Raw genomic sequence first — 14,362 nt, 5'->3', positions numbered from 1 at the left:
TCCAGGCTTCCACCTTTTTTGGCCTGTGTTTTCACTGATCTTTTCCTGCTCCAAGTGAAAGAAGACTGTTTGGGCTGCAGAAGTGATGCACTCAGAAATGAGTGTTTACCAAAGACAGCTCTTCAGGAATCCCTAGTTTTCCCAATTATGCCTCTGTTCTTTCCCTTTGATGTTTTTCTGAACAGTTTTAAATGCATCATAGCTTGTCACCAAAATGAATGAAAATGAAATTACTTGTCCATAGGTTATTGGTTTTTGTCAGAAAAAAAAAAAAAAAAAGCACAGTAAAACCATTAAAAGTAGTGTACAAATATGAGTTTTAATCATCTATATTTCACTCATTTTTTTAAAGTATGTGGTCCTGTTATTGCATGAATATAAACCATTTGAGTGTTTGTGTATGTGTATTCACCCTCTCATGATACTGCTTTGTTCTGCTGTCAAAACCCACTTTGATTCATTGTGCCAACTGCATGGATGATCTGTTTTCTGATGATGTTTCCGGATGATCTGAGTCATGTACAAAATATTTTCAGAGGCTTTCTTTAGACGTTCATAAAAAATCTAGATAGAATACATTGCAATCAATAACTCTGAAAAGGTCCCTTTTCCCCTAGTCAACCCATAAATGTAAATTTTCCCCTGGTGTGGAACTCCAGTTAAAAAGCCAAGGGTTTTATTCTTAATTCTTCAAAGAAGTATATGTTATATATATCTTATTGTAACTATGCAAGTCAATAAAGCTATTGCTACAGATTTCCTGATGGTCTTAAGACTTTTTAAGCCCTTAAACTCAGAGTGTTTTTTTTTTTTTAATAACTGAAAATAATTTTTCTTTTTCTTTTTTTTTTTTTTTCATAAATTTGTGAAGATGGGATTATTTTTAAGTTTTTCAAGTGTATTCTTATTCTTATATTCTTACGTATCATGTAAAGCAATGCACATGTGAATAACTTAACCTAAATTTTCCTGTGGAATTGCTGTACTTCTATAAACTCAGAGAGTGTTTTGTTTTAGTAGTCCAAGTCAGCAAAAGACAGGATGAAGGGGTTTCCATGCTTCCTAAGGTGAATGCAGTATGATGTAGCAGAAATAAATAAAATGTATCTCTAGAAGTGCTTTAGCTGAGGTTGCAAGTAAGGATGCTATAAATTTGTTAAGATCGTGGCTTTCTATGTATCCCTTATCAACCTATAATCTCCTGATTGTTGCCTGTTTTTCAACAGCTGAAGAACAGTAATCCACACTTGCTTATCTCTCTTAATCACAGCCTCACAGTGCTAGAGCTCCCTGAGCCTTTAATTCCCTCTTAGAGGCGTAACAGAGTGGAAAGTAAACAAAGACAAATTTGCAACCTTCAACATTGCTAATTTGCTCTGATGTCAGAATATTTAAACAGGCAAGGACTTGGGAATTACTTGATCATGGCTGATTTTAATCTAATGCATGTGAAAAGGCAGAGTCTGGGAAGGTTGTGCAAAATGACAGCCGTCCCAAGAGAGGTTCACTGAAGGTTTCTTTAAACAACAATAGCTCTGTCCTTTTAAAACTCTGGATCCTGTGTTCCTACAGCATGTTTCTGTAGCTGCTTGCACTTTGAATGGAACATTTTGGATATGGTGGCAGTTTTCTTGAAAATATCTCATTTGCTTTGCGGTTTATAGATGTCTGAAACCTGATCTTTAGGCTTGTTATTGCATCTGTTCACTGGGCAGTGGGTGGGAGAGATAAAGATGCCTATTTTAAAAGCTTTGTCTCTCTCCACGTTTTTGTATCATCACGACAGCCTAATGTATCCTGAATACTTTCATATGTAAAACTCAGTATATGCTTTAAAAGTGATTGATAACTTGATCTTCAAATTATTCTAAATTACATAGTTGACATTTATGCATATATATGTGTATACATACTTGCTGGGTAGCAAAGGATGTTATTTTGCATTATATATTACACACAGACTTTCTCTACCACAGAGATAGTGTGCTTACACCTCCATACACAGCAGACAACTGTGTGTTATCACCTGAATTGGATTTGATAAATACACAAGAAAAGTTATGTTTTTCTTTCCTTTCATTTCCCTTTGTGAAGACTTAAAAGTCTATTTAATGCATGAGTAATCACTTATTGTTTGTTGTTTACAAAATGGTTAATGCAGCATATATATTATCAGGACAAGTGTCTGATGCTTTCCTAATTAATATATATTGCTCTGGTAATATCTGTTCTGGTTGTACAACTTGTGTTTCTGAAGCACATCCTGATGATGATTTCTTTTCTTCTTAATGTGTGTCATCTGGGATATTCCATTGAGAGATGTCTGGGAAACCAGGCTTTCACAGTCACTCTCTGCCTTGAGATTACAGCACTGGGTTATTTGTGTTTCTCCTCATCCCTGTTCTGTCTCTCGCTCTCTCCAGCTGGTGTAAATGACTGCTGCCGCCTCTCAGCGCAAGATAACCTGCTCAGTCAGCTGGAGCCCCCTGCGGACAGCTGTCTCTCTTTTAGCTGATGGAAAACTGCAACTAACCGCTGAATGGAAGAGCGTGGAGTAGCAACCATACTAGCAGCAGCCGCTGCAGCAAGAGCGAGCAAGGACTCTATTGTTCCCTAGTGTTAAACAGTTTTTCCTTTTCAACTGGCATGCACAATAGCAGGAGAGAGCTTTCCAGTCTGCATCTCCCCATGAAGAAATTCTGAAGAGGGGAATATTATTTGAAGAAGGTTTCACGGTTGTGCTGCAGGCTTTGGATGTGGGAGCAGGCTGCTGGAGGAGGCATGGGGTTGAGTAAGGGGAGTGCTGCTTTCCCCCATGGTCCGAGGGTTTGTGCTGTGCCAGCCCGCTGCGTGGGAGTTCTTGTGGTTCTGCTGGTGGGAGCCTGGGACGCTCGGGCACAGAGTGAATTTCAAACTTCATCTGTGTATTTGTGGAAGACTGGTAAGTAAGGATGCTACACTAACACAGCAGCAGTATGATTATTTTTTGTTGTAAGTAAGCAGTAACCTTTCTGTGTGCTTTGTGTATGTGCAGAGAGAAAGTTAAATCTACATTAGTAATGTTTATTTTCAGGATTCTAGGAAAACAAATTAGGTCGCCTTCCAGTATTTCACTGGCCAAGCAACTAAGGCAATTAAAAAAAAAAAAAAAAAAGAAAGAAATGTGACTCTGTCATGCTGTTATTGGGATCTCTCATGCATCTTTGAGTCTTTTGATGTTTTTCGTTTTATTTAGTAGCTCTGTGTTGTATGTAAATAGCAAAGGTCAGGGCTTTAGTGCCTCCTCACAATGGAAAGGAACATTTGTTACAGTTGGAGTTAGCAACGTTAACAGTGCTCTAAAAATATTGACATTTCACAAAGAAAGATATAATGCAGCATGTCTAATCTTCATGCTCTGTGCTGACATGTAATATATTCAGTGTGGTAATTGATGGGGAGTTGGGTTTGTTAAATTTAGGTTTGTTGCACAGTATATAGGACACATGAAAGCTAATGATGGATTAGGTGAAATAATCCAACTGATGCCAGATCTCATAACCAAAGAGCCAAAGGCAAATAGGCTATGTGGATTCAGCACCACACTAGATAGATAATTTCCTCTACTTTGGCACTAATGAGTTACGTGTCTGTTTTAAAGATTGCATAGCCATAACACTGTTCTAGTATTAACTTTGCATTAAAAACCAATGGGGAATTTTCTTGCGTCTGTCAATATATTGTGTTAATTCAGAATTTTGATAATGAGGACTACATATGTTTTAGTTCTCTAACATAGTAACACTTCCTACATAAGCTTCCAAAACTCCTTTAGGAAATTTAAAAATTTCAAGACAGTAAATATTTCACACTGACTTTGGCAGTTTTTTTTGGCATGTTGCCAGGAACAAACCAATACAAAAAGTAGACTGTTGTTTAAGACGTGCATTTCCATTAAGGGATAATACAATAGAAAACGAATGTGCAAATTCATTATTTGTATGAAAAGCAACTTTGAGAAGATAGTGTGTTCCCCTGGATGGAGGGCCCCAGCCTTCTGAAACAAAAACAGATCAATTCACAATTACAGTGTTATCCTGAATTTTTTAGAGGCTTCATCTATCCAGCAGCTCAAGGAGATTAAAAGGAAATTCATTTAAACAAAAAGACAGGCTTTCCAATAACGCTATAAAGAGAAATCTGAAGAAGGGAAAAACCTTCACAACTTTCACTTCTGCTGAAAGATGGGTAGCACAATGACGCTGATGACCCTTTCCTTTTCTTCTTCTTTTAAAACACTCACAAATTCAAAACATAGTGATCAATTCTATTAGAGTTCTGTAAATGTTTGCTACACACTTAAAAAGAGATCAAATACATACGTAGGTTTATAAAAAAATATAGTGATCATAGTAGCATTTTCATAAAGCATTTTGCATTTAAACTACGTTGCTAGGCAGCAGTAGATTAAACTCTCCAGCATGTTATTATGTCTCCATTTAGTAGATTGAATTTTAAAAGGTTAATAGTAACTTGGTTGAGAATAATGACAACTGTAGTTAACTAATACTTATGAAAATGAACCACCAATTTGCTATGGGGTAGCTTGGTTTACCTTGAACATTGCACACGTGTTCTGAAGTCAAGTCAGTTAAACTAGCAAGGAGGAAACTGGCTTGGCTTTTTTTCCTCTGCCTTTTCTCCCTTCCTTGAAGAACTTTTGTTTAGAACAGGTATGATATAATCATGTTGTGTAATGAAGAGCTAGTTTTTCCTTTAAGCTCTTCTTTCTCTGACCTTTCTCCTGTTTTACCCACAATAAGGAATAGGATAAGCATGTTCTCTGCACAATGTTTAATATCATAGCATCCATTTATTTTTTTCCTTCCTTTGTGGGAAGTTCTAGAAAGTGAACTAGAATAACTGCTCATCAGTGATCTGAATGTATATCCAGCATGAATCTAAAGTTCAGCTAAAGTATCAGAGGGGAAAATAAAACTGAACTGGACAGTAGTGAGCTTATCCAACTGAGACAATATTTCAGCTTTTCATTCTGTGAAAGAAATATAAGTCAAGGCTAAAATTGTGTCTAGGAAATTGGCATGAGTGTGTGTGTATGCCTTTTGGCACCCTTTATTGGTGAAGTATGTCTGTTTTCTTGAGAAACATGCTACTTTTGTTAATAAATTTAGTTTGGCATTAGCTATTGTAAGTGGCTTGAGTGTGCCAGACTTTTATTTCTAAAGATTTTTTGAAATAATGTCTTAGTGTATGCTGCTCCATGACTTCTAAGCAGGTTTACTGCAGTGTGTTATTTTAAGAATGCCTTGGAAAATAATATACAGGGCTTATGGAATTTGAGTTATGACGTTTTCTCTTATAAAATTGTGATACCTATTACAGTGCCTTGATACTTGTTTTTTGGGATAGGGATGGGATGAGGTCACGGGCTGTTCTTCTAATTCAAATTTCATGTTTGTTTTGAACCTTTGAAAACCTCTCGGGGGTCATGACTCTTCCTATCACTATTCTCCTGTAAAAATATGAGGAGAGTATACTCTTTAACCCTCTTGGGGTTTTATTACCTTCAATTCAGCATGGACACCGTTGTGAACAACCTGTTTTGGGAAGGGAGGTTGGACTAAACGATTTCCAGAGGTTCCTTCCACCATTCTGCAGTATGGATGCCATCACAAAGTCATTTCTACTTCTCCAACTGAAAGTGAAGTTTTGACTGTCATAAATTTTTGAAGTTTTCATCTCCTATGAGATGAAAATGGTATTTGCTTTTGCATATTTATGCTGGAATTATGGTGTATGAATGGATCTCCAGTGTATTGCATGACATTGAGATGGATATAGTTGATTACAGTTACTAGTCTTTAAACTTTAGATTTCTTGTCAAACATTCACATTCCATACTATGCAAACCCAGTGTGTGCATTTTCTTTGGGTACAAATACACAGCTGGCTTAATTTTACTGGTTTCTGGGCAAAGCCATCTAGTTTTTTAACATAAACTAAGGCAAAGTCTCCATCTGTGCAGAATGCCTGGCTCTGTACGGCAAAATGAAGAAACAGCCAAATTACTGGAGTTGGGTTGTTATGTCTGTCTGCTTTATGACTTGAGAATTGCAGTCTTTAACTACTCATCAAACAGAACTTCTTGTATTGAGAGGCAGTGATTCCTCTGATGTGAGGTGGAGCATTTGAGTTTTGAAGTTGAAATATTTTTTACCAACTAGGGCATTGAGCTCTACTATTTATTAATAGTTGTGTGAAATGGAGATTATCTCTGTTTCCTGAAAAAACATGCTTCGTGTACAAACTGGGAGGGGGGAGGCGGTGTGTCTGTATAGGAGAAACTACACTGGGGGGGGAGAATAAGCACATTTCTGTGCATTGTGTTGTGAATGACTCATGGCTAGATGATCAATGTTATGATGATGGCTCACAATGTTTAAAAATATCTATGTAAAACTGTTATAAGATGGTATGGGCAACACAAATGTTTGTGGATAATACAAAACTGATAACTGCATACGAAACAAACACAGTAAAGTTGAAAGCTTGATGAAAACTTCCATGAAGCATGAAAGATTAAGAAAGTTATAGTAAAAATGGGATGCAGTCACACTTTCATTTTGAATACTTGTTGTGGGCCAAGAACACTTTAACACATAAATCACCAGTGATAATGATAATCAAATGATCTATTTCAAAATGTAAATCTCTCTAGATCATTTGGAGACCTTGCTTCCACTGAACAACCTGTTCTCTTCATCAGTGGATGACCTTCTCAGAGCTGACTGAGTTGCAATGAATGGTTTGTTAGTTCAGTTAGAGCACTCCTACTCTGAACTTGAAGGTGTTCATGAAATTTTTTGAATTTCATTATTTTTTTTATCCTAACTGTTACAATGATCTATTGAATTGTTTCTTTGTACGCAGCCAAAAAGAGGAGAAAATATTCTGTGCCATAAGCAGTATAAGCTGCTTCCATTAACTTCTACTGATTGTTATTGTTCATTTTTCTTCTTTTAAAGTGATTTTTTTCATATTTAAGAACAGCTTATGTTCTTGCTTATACCATCTCCATAGGCTAAGATTTTGATCTCGCTGTACATCTTGCAGTGAATAAACTGAGTATATTTACTGAGAATATTTATAGAAATAAATATTTCTATAGTTACCACTCTTTCAAAACAAGAAGATGTATGTTTTTTCTTGGTTTGTAGTTTCATAATGCAGGTGATATATATGCTATTTTTTTTTATACACAACTGACTAAGCACAGGTATTTCTCGTCACATCAAAATTATCTTTTACTTCTACCCTGTACTTCATATATTTATTTGTTTTTCAAATCAACTGACACTATGATCTGTGATGTGCTGTCAGTGTTGGGTGCATTGCCTGCCTACAGGAACTAATGTAATTACTGAAGAGTGCACAAGATCAGCAAGGTTCGATCACATTGTAAAATTGCTTCTTCCGACAGTTTGAAGTAATGCATGTTACACTCTTGAAGTGGAAGATATCATTGAGTTGATATCTCTGGAATAAGATAAATCATCAGAAAAAGTCCAGGAGGTAATGTCTTTACCATCGCTGTCTTTTAAAGACTATTGATCAAATCTCAGATAGTATAAATCAGTATAGGTCTGCTGAATTATTTGAGTTATCTACTGTTGTATGATTATGAAGACTTAGTCTTCTCTGTAACAATTGCTGATGGCTGTTTTCCTATTCTTGCCAACAAACCACAGTAGAAATTTAAATACAGTTGATGTAAGTGTAAGTAAGTGCCTTTTATAAAATTACAAGTAAAAAATTACAGGTATAGAAAATGTATAGCTAATTACAGGTATAGAAATGATCAAGGGTTCACCTGGGGGAGTGGATGCCCAGTTTCAAACCAGTGTGCCAAGTGGTTTCTAGTCGAACTAGAAGGGTGTTACAAACTCTTGCTGGCTAAGGGCTCTCCTTAAGCTTTTTCTGAGCTTTTCCAGGCACCATTTTTGACTCTTCTGTGCTTCTTGGGAAGAGGACTGTGCAAGGACATCTTTCTTCACTTGAAGAGCCTATGAACAGTTTTTTCTTGCCATTTCAGGATGTTACTGATCTTATAACCACATATCTTTCTTCACTACTTGATAAGAACTCAGATCATAAAACCCCTCTGACTTTTTAACCTGTGTTAACATTGGCTTCACACTCTCAGAGAGAACACAATCTCTGGACTGTTGCATACTTATCATGTTTTATAATGTTATGCATTCCAAGGCCCAGATCTTTTTAAAAGACTTTGGTGCCAGAAGTGGAGTTAGAGAGAAGAGGGCTTGAACACTTCAAAATTATCCAGCACCTTTGGTGGGTAACATACCTAAACTTCACTGAATAAAAAGTTCATTTCATTTTCCATATGTCCCTAGGACTGTATTTATTGCTACAGGACTGAGTGCTCCTAGCACGTACTCATATGATGGGGGGAATGACAGGGCAGGGAAAGCAGAAGTCCTTCTTAGAAGTTCAGTCCAGCAGGCATTTCGAAATGAACCTAAATGTGCACAGACAGGGATGATCACAAGGGAAGAGGGAGAGAAAATATTAACTAACAGCTCTCTGATTAAAGCACTTACCTTTCAAAGGCTGTACCATCAACTTGTTTGTTGAGGGTGTTCCATCATGTAGCACAAAAAATCCCTACGTTTCAGCATTGTGCCTCTTTTTTTTTTTTTCTTTTCAAAAGTAGACTAAAGAATTTTGCAGTAATCACAACTTGAGACGAGAGACAGATAAGCCTATGTCAGTAAATAGAAAATTCCTGATTTTAAAGAGATTACAAAGAAATGATCTGAAGAAGCGGATTAGATGGGAAGAGCTAGGGAAAATGGTGAATGAGAAAAGATACTTTAACTTCAGGCCTGATTGACAGGAAGGGAATTCACATGGTGTCTCTAGTGATGATGAAAGAGAGCAATGAGGACTTCAGTGGAAAACAGATCTCTAGTTATGATACGGTGAATTAGAGTTCTTACCTACATATCTGTGAGGTTTGAAAGAGGTCAAAACTTTAAAATTATTAACATAAAAGGTGTTTTTTGGGCTTCATCTTGATTCTCAGGCCTTCAGTTACAGAATAAGATAAATGGAGTTTTAGTAAAAGCCGCATTTCATCTGCTTTTCAAAGCGTAAAAATTGTTCAAACACAATGTGTTAAAGATGCATCATTGGCTTAAATATAAATGATCCTCCAAGACTGAATGTGGTTAAGTGTTGGTTACATATGCCCTGTGTAAATTCATATTAATTAGGATTAAAATTTATCACTTTTATTGCGTTCTGTAATGTGTACCTAAGCAACCTCACTGTTTACTGTCTGTCTCCCAATTAAACCTGACTTTTATTTAGTCAAGGGGTGAGGGGTTGTCTATGACTTGAATAAGGAAATACTCATTTTCTTTAGACATGTTCATCATTCTTGTTCTTTGGACTCATTTATAAAGTGTCCCTTCAGATTTTTTATTGAATGGAAATTGTACAAGGCAAGTATTCAGTCTTTGATCAATGTGAAAGGTTTTTAGTGCAGCCTAGCAATGAAACATTTGGCAGAGATGCAGAAAATGCATACTTCAAGAAAATTATTTAAATGCTTTTTAGTAACGTATCCTTATTTAACAAAACTAAATTAAATATTTAAGTAGTGATTGGAGGAAAAAAAAGACTTTTTTTTTTTTTTTCCAGTTACTTTACCATATCTGAAATAGGGAAATAGATAGAAGTATGGCTGATATTGTAAGCCTTTTGTTAACATAGAGAAGTGGTAAGCTCTAGGCTAATGGTTGACTTTTTTTGCAGGATAGCATTTTCAAGTTGTCAGAAAAGCATGAAATGGCAGCAGGTCATGTTGTATTGGCAGCTAAGAATGTCTGTATTGTTTTTAGCAGGTGCCCCGGAGTGCTTATGCTAACTGGATAAGCTGAATCCCTCAGTTTATGGGGATACTGGAATAAGAGAAGCCCCTAAAAGCTGTAGGTTGTTTTGTTCTAAGGCTGTCTGCTCTAGTGTTGGGTTAAATCTGTTTATTAGTATTAGTCAAAGATTTAGCTTTACAAGATTTAGCTTTTTTAGTTCCCAACTCCACTTGATGTTGAAGTCTTCTTTTTATGGTGTTCATCCACTCACTTGTTCATATCAGAAGCATTTAACTTTTAACAACATAACTACAGATTTAATAGAAAGCCCAATTCCCATAGTACAAAGGTTATTATTCTGAAAGTCAAGTAGTAATTTTGACATTTGTCGTGGTGTAAACTAAATTGTGTATTCAATTAAGTACTGTAGCTCAGAATTATTTCTAGTTTATGGGCAATACGTGTATTTATTTTGTTTATTGGAGGTCCTTTACTGCATTCACAAGTTTCTTCATTATATATGTCTTTTTTTTCCTTTCCTATATTCCTCTGTTGGTCCACAAACAAGGTGTCTCCAGGCCTAGGGAGGCAGAAGCCTCCCTCTCCCATGCTATAGGGAAATTCTTTTCCTGATTTCTTGATTAGTCAAAATCTCTGTTTCTATTGTGTTTCTTTATCTTAGACAAATGAAGCTGGAAAAAAAAACAAAACAAAACAAAACATTTTGGGTTGCCTAGGTGGTTTAGGTTGCTTAAAGGTCTCTTTGAATTCAGACTGACAGAATTGAAATACTCAGTTGTATTGCACGGAGCCTCAGAGGAGGTACTGGAATGGCATAGCCTAAAGTTGAGATAACAGTAGTATTATTGACTTGGGATTTTATTTATGGATTTTTTGAAAAATCTATTTTTGTCAAGTAAGGCAGTAATAATATACTGAAATAATAGTTATTAAAATAATGGAAGAATCAGATGAAACATCCAGAAAATTTCAAAAATCACAGTAATTGGCAAAAGTTATCCTTGTTCTGAGCTGTGAATTTCCCTGTCAGAAAAGACGAGATCCTACTAGGAAGTAGGATTTTAAATGATCACAATTAGCATAGCCATATTGTTCTGGTTATTAAATGCAAGTCAAACAAAAGCTAACGTAAGCAGTTTTGTTACAACTATCAGAAATTAAACTCCCCTAGTGTTCCCATTATTTCCCACTTTCATGTATGTTAAACGTACCGGTGCCTGGCATTTCAAACAAAATCCAAAAGACATATACTGTGTCAATCAGTGTGCTCTCAGCATCAAATAGGACTGTGCCTTTTGCCATGGCTGACATTTCAGGTTGTCACAGTGTCTTTTTTTTTTTTTTTCCATTTTGTGTGTGTTCCAAGGTTGTTTTGGTATTTTTATGTCTGTGGAATAGAGCAGAAAAAAATTACGTGCTTGTGTGAGCTTAGTGCCTGTAGACATAGCCCTTACTGGCCCAATAGAGAATGGTGTTGCTGGAAACAGAGCTAGCTTTCCAACCTCCAAATCCTGGTAAGAGTTTTCCATAGGTATTTTGAAAGAAAGAGAGAATAAATAACTTTCTGTGTAGACTGTTAATATTGCACTGTCTTTTTGAGGATATTAATTGGAAAGGGTTTCTAATGTGATGAGATGTACTTAAAAAAATTAACGACATCTCCTAAGCCAATGAGAAATTTCCTAATGAGATGTTATTAGCTTCTACATCCTGTATTATGCAAAATGAAATGTTTATATTACTGAGCAATAATGTAACTCTCCCTATGTGTATTGGGGAATAGCTATTTTACCCAAAAGCCATTAGAGAAATAAGGAATGGAACAGAGAGAGATTGTTTTATAATGACTTGTGTTTGTACAGTGCCTAGCACAATTGAATTCTCCTCAGTTGCTGGTGTTCCTATGTACCACAGCTTTATACAAAATGATATAATTAAGACTTGTTAAAGAGGCTGTTCACAAAGATACAAAGATAAATTATTAACATTTTAAAAGAACATTCAAATAATTTCAAGTGCCACAAATAGTTTAAATAGGTGATACGCAAGATATCATACTGGAAGACAGAAAAGGAAAAAAATGTTTTCAGAGGAAAACAATGCTAGGAAAAACCTTTGAAGCAGTTCTGTCGATGTAGTAGTTCCAAAATATTGGGAGAAAAATGTTTTCAGTAGAAAACATTCCTAGAAAGAGAGATTTTTAAATGTTACTTAGCATTTCCACATTGGCAGATTTGGCAGTCATCCCTTTTTCTATTCGCATGTAACAAAATTCTTATTTCAATTTAATAAGAATGTGCTTGATTATCCTAAAAGATCACTTGGATTATGTAAACAGGTTTTACTTGTTTTGCAATTTTCTCCTGACTCACTGAACCAACTGCTTATTGCAATGTGTTTTGCCCTCTTTTATTCTGTTTTTATTGGTTTACTTGTGACTTTTGCTCAAAATAATGCAACTTTACAATAGTTGCATTATAATATATTCTGTAGGTGTCTGTGCAAAAAATAAATGTGCCATAGAAACACTGAGTGCTGTGTGTTTTGGTTCAGTTTTACTGCTTCCAAGACACCATTACTTTAGCACATGTGTAGTACTTGCCATATGCAAAGAAAAAAAAAAAAGATGAAATGAAAGAGGAAGAAACAAGTTACAGGAGTGAAGATCAAAAGCATGGAAAGTAAGGGCAAGCAATCAGCAGCTACTTTCTGTCAAATACAAATGTTTAAAATGGAATGTGAGATTAAAATCTCAAGGGACTGAGAGAATTAAGGTAATTATTACATAAACAAATACAAATATTTTTTAACTAACACAAGTTTTCTAATGAATCTGTCTTGAATCTATTTTCTTAGGACATTTCCAACATTCTCTGTGTGTGTGTGTGTTCGTTCTTCCATGTATAGATACTATATCCATACATTGTTGTATGGATCCAATGGCACTACCTTAAAATATAATAGTCTTCAGACCTAAGGCTTCAATGTCTGACTGAAAATGTAGCACATCATGAATTCGTGGTCTCATCTAATAACAGAAGTATGTTTTTCATATACCACTAACTTATTTTAAGAAATTCCAGCTTTGCTGTTGCTTGCTATTATTAACAGGAATACTTTGAAGGCTGTCATTGAAACCTTTTTTTTTTTTTTTTTTTTTTTTTTTTTCCTCTTGTAACCCTAAATGAAAGTCAAAGCATTGCTTTTCAGACAGCAGTATTGGAAAGACCAGCTTGTTTCTGTGAGACATGTTTGGTGTCATGCAAAAGATAATAAAAGGAAGAAGAGGGGGAGTGATAAAGCAGCTGAACATGCAAGGAAGATTTGTAGTCTTTAACTTGACGTGGATGAATGGGTTGTGGCTCTCCATATTTCAGCTTGATTTATGAGTGTGAACACCTTGGGTACCTGAACCATAAAACTAGGAATTTCAAGTTTTCTATACCCTGTGTTTGTAGGGAGCTGCAGAAATACATTGTACTGTTGAGTTTTAAAATGCTTTAAAAGCCTTATGGAATAAATCAAGATGATGAGCATATGTACAGATTATAATTGAGACTTGGTTTCTTTTTTATAGCACAGATTTGAGCTATTTTCTCAGATGTGCCATCAATTATACGTGATAGAAGTAACTAAAATCATGATTTTATTTTTAGATAGCAATGTTTTTGTCTTTTTCTAATACTTACTCTACAAGAGTAAGCACTATTGTGCTGAGGATGTTATGTAGTAAATACCTACCCTTGAAAATATTGAATTTGCTATGTTAAAGTGTTTCAGAATTTCTCTTGAACAGTGCAGTGCCTAGTTTCTCTCTTAATACAAAAGTTAATGGTCTCTAAGGATCAGGGTTCATAAACTAAAGCTGAAATTGAGTAGTCAATATTTTTACCTTTTGGATGTAGAAGTACTTCTTCCAAAATGTTTTTGTTGTTGTTGTTCATTTTGAACCCTTGCATATAAATGGTTCTAATGTTTCTCATTAGAAATGAAGTAGCAATTCAGTGAACAAAAAATTGCTGCCATACAAACAGGAAAAATATTTCAAAATGAGAAAAAAAAACTGTTGCTTATATAATGCCTTCATCACTATCATTTAAAAAGTATCTTATAGCTGTGTTCGATCTGATGAGAAGTCTTTAGTATTATACTAGAAACAGATGAAATAGTGACTGTGTATCTCTGAGAGTAAGTTACGTTCCTGTTACTGATAGTTGGGTGTAAGCCATTGAAAGAAAGTTGGTAGATAATTTGCTACTGAAGTCAAGCTTATGTTGCTCTGAGGAGGTTTGTATGTACATTTTCTGAACGAAGACCTTCCCACTTCAGTAAACTAAAGGCAATGTTATATATATGGCTATATCTTTCAAATATATTTTCTCAGCAAGTAAAAACACCATTATCCAGAAAACTCACCATTATTATACTAAGAATGGAACCCAGTC

At 35.4% G+C, this 14,362-nt stretch overlaps 1 protein-coding gene across 1 annotated transcript in view; it reads left to right on the top strand.

Annotated features, from left to right (window-relative positions):
• Positions 1-14,362, top strand: part of THSD7A (thrombospondin type 1 domain containing 7A) — a 281,816-nt gene that overhangs the window by 73,728 nt on the left and 193,726 nt on the right. Inside the window, exon 3 of the mRNA XM_068674047.1 lies at positions 2,424-2,941. Coding sequence (XP_068530148.1) covers positions 2,755-2,941 — 187 coding nt within the window. The 5' untranslated portion in view covers positions 2,424-2,754. The remainder of the gene's footprint in view (positions 1-2,423; positions 2,942-14,362) is intronic.

The sequence above is a fragment of the Anas acuta genome, chromosome 2, assembly GCF_963932015.1.
Source record: "Anas acuta chromosome 2, bAnaAcu1.1, whole genome shotgun sequence".
Classification (NCBI taxonomy): Eukaryota; Metazoa; Chordata; class Aves; order Anseriformes; family Anatidae; genus Anas; species Anas acuta.
The sequence above is the reverse complement of the archived record's forward strand: the minus strand, read 5'-3'. Positions and strand labels throughout refer to the sequence as shown.